This window comes from Vombatus ursinus, unplaced genomic scaffold (assembly GCF_900497805.2).
Source record: "Vombatus ursinus unplaced genomic scaffold, bare-nosed wombat genome assembly UNPS02014789.1, whole genome shotgun sequence".
NCBI lineage: Eukaryota > Metazoa > Chordata > Mammalia > Diprotodontia > Vombatidae > Vombatus > Vombatus ursinus.
This window is the reverse complement of record NW_020954567.1, coordinates 15,841,873-15,849,487: the sequence shown is the minus strand read 5'-3', so window position 1 is coordinate 15,849,487 and position 7,615 is coordinate 15,841,873. Positions and strand designations below refer to the sequence as shown.

The window sequence follows — 7,615 nt, the reverse complement described above, 5'->3', positions numbered from 1 at the left end:
ACTAAAGCATACAAAATATTGTACGAATATCAGGTGGTTTTTTATTACTTTACCCTGAGTAAGACACTCCCTCAGCCTTCTGAAAAACTGAAGAGCTTCCAGACGAAGTGACCCAGGACGGCCAAAGGAGAGTGTCAATCTAGGATGATAGCTATCTGCTATTGGAGTGGGCTCCCTATTTCTGGAGGCCTTAAAGCAAAAACTGGATGACTGTTTGGGTAAATCGCAAAGAAAATTCTTGTGTAATGATGGATGTTGAATTAAGATGGTCTCTGAGTTGCCTTCTAACTCTGTGGTTTTGTATAAAAGAGAAAATTGAATGCTTACCAAAGGGTAAACAAAAGACAGTGAATATGAAAGAATTTAGCATTGCCATTACACCTCAGAATGGTTATGGGCGACTGAACTAACAGAATTTCTTGCTTGCTTTGCATCATAATGGTGCAAGTAACATCTCAAACTCTTAAATCTCAAAGTAGTCTCTCTTAGGTAAGGCATAGCCTTGAAACTGTGCTCTAGAGCTCTCTCTCAGATGACTTTCTGTTAGAAATTGTGATGACGATATTGGTATCTTCCCACACTCCCTGTCAGGTTTACCCTGTGGGGAGTGGACAACACAGGTCGACGTTCCAGACCAAGCGATGTGATAGTGAAGACCCCCTGCCCAGTGGTAGATGACGTGAAAGCCCAAGGTAAGAGAGCCAGGTTTTGACAAAGAATGTTGTGGTTAGAGATCCCTCCCCTTTGCTAAGAAGACCAAAGAGGCCCAGTCCTTACATATTACAAGGAATGTCTTCTATTACCTCCTCTTCTTATAATCCCTGGATTCCTTCAAAGGTTAGCTTAATAAGCACTTTCTTCCATGAAAGCTTTCCCAATTCCCTCACTTTCTAGTGTTTTCCCTGCAAAAAATTATCTTGTATTTATTTTTCTGTTTGATATATATTTAAATATGTAAATATTATCTCCACCCAATAGAATGATAGGGTAGGGTGGGCTATTTCTTTTCTCTCTTTGTATCACCAGTGCCTAGTGCAGTACCTAGCACTTAACAAGTACTTATAATCGCTTATTGATCAAATGAGTTTGGAAGGAAAGTATTAGACATTATTAGAATATTAGAATTACATTAGAATTACCTTCTCACATTGAAATGAGGAGGAATTTGGAGACTAGTTCAAAAATTAGGAATTTTCTCTTCACTGTGGAGCCTCCCCACTAGGGCTGACACCTTCTGAAGAAAGTGGTGAAATAGGCAAACTTTGTCTTTAGCAAATCTTGTTTTCTTGAAACCACTGTTATCCTGCCCAAAGCGAGCATCCAGGGCCCTCCTGCTTTGCTGCACCACTGTGGCTTCCCAAGCAGTGCTAAACTGCCTGGGTAGTACCTCATGCTCTGAGACTTTCCAGAGTTTTGTGGTGTCCTGTTCCATCAGAGGTCAGCTAGGTTCTGATCATTTACTCAACCCCGCAAGGCAAGAGCCCTCAAGTCAGTTAGAGAGCTGTGCCATCTCCCTCTTCACTGAATGGGCATTACCTCAGTCAAACTCACACCCACCAAAGACCTTAGCTTTAAAAGGCCAAATCTTCTACCACATCTGGGGCCCTCTCCAGTCATCCTGATCTGTATCTCGCCACTGGACCCAGATGGCTCCGGAGGAGAGAGTGAGGCTGGTGACCCTGCACAGCCCCGCCTCACTTAAATCCAATTCACTTGCAAGTCACGGCATCGCCTCCCTGATGTCATGGTCCTCTTCGAGAATGAAGGACAAACACCAGCAACAACAACAATCAACAGCTTCTAAGGGACCTGTAGACTTACTATGGAATGGAACAACTAGAGACTTTCTTCCTGACTTAGGGACTGCCCTGGTTGAGTGAACCCTCCTCCCCACAGCAGAAAGTACTCTATTGCTGGGGAGTCAAGTTGTGCTACTTCTGGTGAGCCTCATCTTCCTGATAAGTCAGTCAGTTAGCATTTATTTGGTACAGAATTATGCTAAGTACGGGACCTATATATCCTATTACTTTTTTTTTTCTCCTAAGGGAAATCCATTTGATGTAATATGAGAGCTAGTGCTTTTCTTTAGATGTACAGTCTGCAGTCGGAATAATTGACAATAATAGTGGATGGCAAAGCCCAGGCTTTTTCTCCTACCATAATGACTCTACCCCCGATACTCTGTGGCTCTAACTCTTGATTAGTCCCAGAACTCCTCTATTTTATCTAAAAACTTGGCATTGTCGGGAATGCCATGCTCTTCTTTACAGGAATCTTAGTCCAAGACTCATTATTGCCCAGGATCTCCTTCTCAGCATCCAGGAGCCTGGGTCTCAGAATTCCTCAGGTCTGTACTATTATACTCCTCCTGAAAACTCCCATGTTCAGTCAAAAAAAAAACATTTAGCTAAATGAGATAATTTAAGTACAGTGCTTTGCAAACTTCAAGACACTATTGCAATGTGTCCATTGGCCCAGTGTATCTATAATCTCTGAAAAATGACAGAGTGGACTGAGGCTTCCTTTAAAGTATGTGGATTGAGGCTAGTTATATTCTGCTACAGAGTGCTGGGCCAGGAGTCAGGAAGACTCATCTTCCTGAGTTCAAATTCAGCCTTTTAGCTACACTTATTGGCTGTGTGACTCCGTGCAAGTCACTTAACCCTGTTGGCCTCAGTTTCCTAATCTGTAAAATGAGCTGGAGAAGGAAATGACAAACCGCTCCAGTAACTTTGCCAAGAAAAACTCAAATGGGGTCACAAAGAAGTAAATATGACTCAAAAAAAACCTGAACAATAACAACAAATATTGTACTATGAGGGGTATTTCGACTTTAAAGATGGCGGTCCATAGAGTTGCAGGCAAACACTAGGTTCCAATGGTCCATTCACCTAGTTAAAGAAACCTTCTCTCTCAGACATCATTCCTAGGACCTGCATAAACTACAGGGCCACATAGAGTCCTAAGAGGTTTTTGGTCTATGTAGGAGAGGCAGTTATGTGAACAGCCATCATTGAGGTGCACGAGTTAGAATTGTTAGAAAGTTGGAAAATCCTCTTGGATAAAGCCTATGTTTTTAACCTGAATTCTATATAACTGGCAATATTGTCAGGTAACCCCCATGCCTCCTATGAACATGTGATGACCTGTCACATGACCTGAGTTTGAAACCTGACCTTATCACTAACTGTCAGTGTGACCTTGGGCTACACTCAATCTCTACGGGCTTCACTTTCTCATCTGCAAAATGAGAGCATTGGACTAGGTGACCTCAGGGGTCCCTTTTGACACGAAATCTGTGATCCTATGAGGTCAGATGAACAAGCATTCATTAAGCACTGACAACATGCCAGGCATTGTGCTTAGCCCTGTTCATAATGATGGCAGAAACAAAATCCTCATTCTCTCACAGCTCATATTCTGCTGGTTGTTATGACAGGGAGAGATAAGTGAATACAAAAAAAAATATACAAAGTAATTGCCTGGGTGTAGGAGTAGAAGAGAAAGAATAACTGGAGCATTGGGAAAGACTCTACGTGGGAGATGATGTTTGAGGGGATCCTTGAAGGAAACCATGAGGCAAAAATGAGAAGAGAATTCATTCTAGGCATGTTGACATCATTCATGAAGTCACCAACATGGGAGATGGAATATCATGTAGGTCAGTATGGCTGAACGTAGCAGAGGGCACAATTTAACAATGGAAGTAGGTTGTGGAAGACTTTAAATATCAAGCAGAGAAATGTGTATTTTTTTCTGAAGGCAGTAGGGAGATAGTGAAGCTTCTTGAGAAGGGGAGTGACATGGTCAGGCCTATACTCTATGAGAATATCAGTTTATGCTACCTGGTGCAGGAGTCTTTCCTGGTCCCTCCCTCAGCTGCTAGTGCCTTCCTCTCAAAAGTTACCTTCTATCTACTCTGTATGTATCTTGTATGTATACACATTTTATTTTAAGCACATGATTTTCTTCAGTTAGAATGTGAATTCTAAAAGGACAACAATTACTTTGTTTCTGTCTTTATGACCCTTAGCATAGTGCCTGACACAGTTACCTCACTTAGTAAATGTGGTGATTAATTGATAGTTGTACGGAGGATATATTGGAGAAGACACTAGCAGGTAAACCTGTTAGGGGCTGTAGCAATAGTTCAGGCTCCAGGTAATAAGAGCTTGAACTATGGTACTGACCAAGAAGACAGATGGAAGAGAAGTCATAAAAGTAGAAATGACAGGGTTTGGCAGGAGTGAAGAATTGAGGATGTGAGGATGGCTCTTAGCTTGAAAAGTCAGGTGAATAGAAGGATGACAGCGTCTTCCACAAGGAGAGGAAAATTTAGAATACAGGTGGATTTGAGGTGAAAGATGATGTGAATATAGTTATCAGCTGGGGCTCATTGGTTGTCCACAGTAGGTGATGTCATTTTTCCCTGCCCATGGGTTAAAACAGAAATCAGATGGGCATGAAAGTGACCTGGGACCTGGCATGCCTGGACAATTTTTTTTTAATTGAAAGGCAACTGCTGTGTAAGAGAAAAAGCTAATTGGATAGAGTGCTGGACCTGGAGTTGGGAAGACCTAAATCACCAGACTCGTACTCTGTGTGTCTCTGAGGCAGAAGTAGATATGTTATCCCACAATAGAATTTAAGTTCCTTCTGGGAAAGGATAATCATTTATTTTTGTCTCTTAATACCTAGCATAGTGCCTTTCACTTAATACCATAGGTAATTAAATAAATATCTGTTGAATTAGGTTGAATTGAACTGAACTTGATGATTGCACACACATACACACACACACACCCCCTCATGTGTGTATGCACATAGGTATAGATATATAAATATATATATATATATTATGTGATGTGCAATCATTATCTATATGTGTACGTCTCTTTATATAGTCATTTCCTTCCCTTTTTTTCTTTCTTTCCTCTCAGAAATAGCCGACAAGATCTACAATCTCTTCAATGGCTATACCAGTGGGAAAGAACAACAGACTGCGTATAACACCCTCCTGGATCTTGGCTCTCCCAGCCTCCACAGAGTCCTCTTTCATTATAACCAGCATTACGAGAGTTTTGGCGAGTTCACTTGGAGATGTGAGGATGAATTAGGCCCCAGGTAATCGGCAAATTGTATTGTCTGCTTTAAATCTCTGAGTCCCTCTCAAGTTTAATAACCCCAGCAAGCTGTAGATAATCTAGTCGTGAATTTTTACCATGAACTTTCCCAGGTGAGCTGAGTTGCTCAGAAGAGAGACTCCTCAGCTTTTACACTGCTCTGTCAACCTCAGTTCTGTTTTAACATGATTTGATTAGTCCAGTCTAACACACTCTCCCTAAGCTCCTAGAATACCTGTGCCCTGAGCCTGGAGGATGTTCCTCTAGCTGAGCCCCTAAAGGATGTTTTAGGTGGTAGCATTTCAAATGGTGAAAGCAGCGGAGTCAAAACATTTATTTCCTGGAAGGGATTTAGGAAGATTGGAACAGAAGATTCAACAGATAGCTCTTCTTGGATGCCCTCAGGAAACCGAGGGCTTCAGAGAGTCTGAAAACATATTTCATGTATTATGACATAGATATATAGAGTACATATGTATTTTTAATGAATTTGTTACATCCCTTTACCAGCATTGCACAAGGTCAGTAGACACATTAGTTTTAGAGTCTAGAGTTCCTCTTATTCACTCCCTTGCAACTAAACAAAATGCCACAGAAACTATCAGTTTTGTTTTATCTTGTTTGCCTTCCTCTAACCGAGATCAAACCAAATCTAGTAGTTTCAACATCCATCATGGTCCAGAGGGACAAGGGCCCATGACATTCCTTTTTCCTAGTTTCTCATTTTTTTTATAGGAAGAAGGGAGGTTTTTGTTTTTGTTTTGTTTTGTTTTGTTTTGTTTTATAAAAGTATGCTTATCTTCCTGAAATAAAATTATTTTCTCTGCTTGGCAGTCACTTGTCTCAAATCTCATAGTCTATATTTCTAGAAATGCCTTCCCAGAACTCCATTTCATCATGAAGATTGTTAACATTCTGAATGTTCTTAATGTCTTCAGAATTTGGGGGAAAAATACAACAAACATGTTGGCTTTGTGACCTGAGACATTCCTTGGAAGAACAGGATTTTTTTTTGCCTTTCTTCTAGATTGTAAGGAGACCAGGACTTAAGGGAAAATAAGATATCAATCCGTGATAAAAGAACACTGTATTATTAGCCTAATTGCAGCTTCAATATCATCAAGTACAGACCTTCATTAATTATATTTGGAAAACGGTTAACAGTTTAAAAGAACAAGATCAAGGAAGACTCCATCAATTTCCTTCTTTGGGGAAAAAAATGAACATCTTCCCTTCTCTAGCATTTGAAAATGATGTAGAAACCCACCCTTCTGGCTCCTTCCCTCCCAATAAGTCATTGGTGATGAAGGGAAATATGTTAGTAGAGGTTAAAGGGGTCCACCAAAGTCCTTGGTGATGATGAATTGGAAACTTGACATCCTCTTGGCCAGTCAGTTCATCCAAACTGCAAAGGACAGTAGGTAAAGGAGAAATGGTTGATGGGTGATGGTATTTAGGCAGAAGGCAGAGTGCTTGTTTGATTTTCCTTTGACCCAACTTTGAAAGCTGAGATGACTGTTACTGCCCCCCATCTGACCCCACACTACTCTCAGCCCAGAAATTACCCTTGCTGCCTGACACCTTTGCTCCCACATTATCTCTGTGGCTTCCTATTGCAGTATCTTTGGAATGCAGTGACATCACCCTAGGTGACGTTGGTTGCCATAGGGAGAAAACAGACTGGGCAAAAACAATCACTTTGTTCAGAGCTGAGGAACAAGAATTTTTCTTCTTAGGGGTGAATGTTGAGTCATGCTAGCAAGGGAGCTGACCTCCAGGTGAATAAGAGGCACTTCTTTGCTACACGTAGGGGCCATTCATCATTCTCTCAGAGAATGAGACTTTTTCACCTCTGAAAACTATCCCTAAATGGATGAGATGGTCTTGGAGACTGTTATTTTTCAAGGTGACCAGGCAGAGATCCATCTGGGTCATTTCTGAGGTCTCTTAGTAAAGGAATCAGGCAAGATATTAGTTTGAATGGACTTCAAGTCCATCTTGGACTTCTAAGTAAACCTCTAAGTAAATCATAGAGCCTTACCAGAAGGTAGTCATCTACCAGAATCACATGACTTCAGAAGTGGAAGAGAACTCAAAGAGCATCTAGTCCAGCATGTACCTAACAAGAATTCCCTCCAGCTCAGACATGAGAAAGAAGCAATCAAAATTGACTCAAACCCCTGGGGAGGCAAAGGGAAGCTTCTGCTGCTTGAGGCAATTTACTAAATTTTTGGATAGTTCTAATTGTAAAAAAGATTTTTTTTATCCCCTATATCAAGTCTAACTTTATTTCTTCACAGCTTCTACTCATTACTCCTATTTTTGCCCCGTGAAACCAAGCAGGACATATTAATCCATCTTCCATATGTATTCCCTTTAAATAGTTGAAGACACCTATTGTATCACTGATCTCTGACCCCATTATGCCCTTAACATCCCCCTTCACACACACACACACACACACACACACACACACACACACACACACACAC

At 41.0% G+C, this 7,615-nt stretch overlaps 1 protein-coding gene across 1 annotated transcript in view; it reads left to right on the top strand.

Annotated features, from left to right (window-relative positions):
• Window positions 1–7,615, top strand: part of ASTN1 (astrotactin 1) — a 278,216-nt gene that overhangs the window by 264,017 nt on the left and 6,584 nt on the right. Inside the window, exons 20-21 of the mRNA XM_027868478.1 lie at window positions 592–692; window positions 4,941–5,124. Of these exons, the coding sequence (XP_027724279.1) occupies window positions 592–692; window positions 4,941–5,124 (285 nt within the window). The remainder of the gene's footprint in view (window positions 1–591; window positions 693–4,940; window positions 5,125–7,615) is intronic.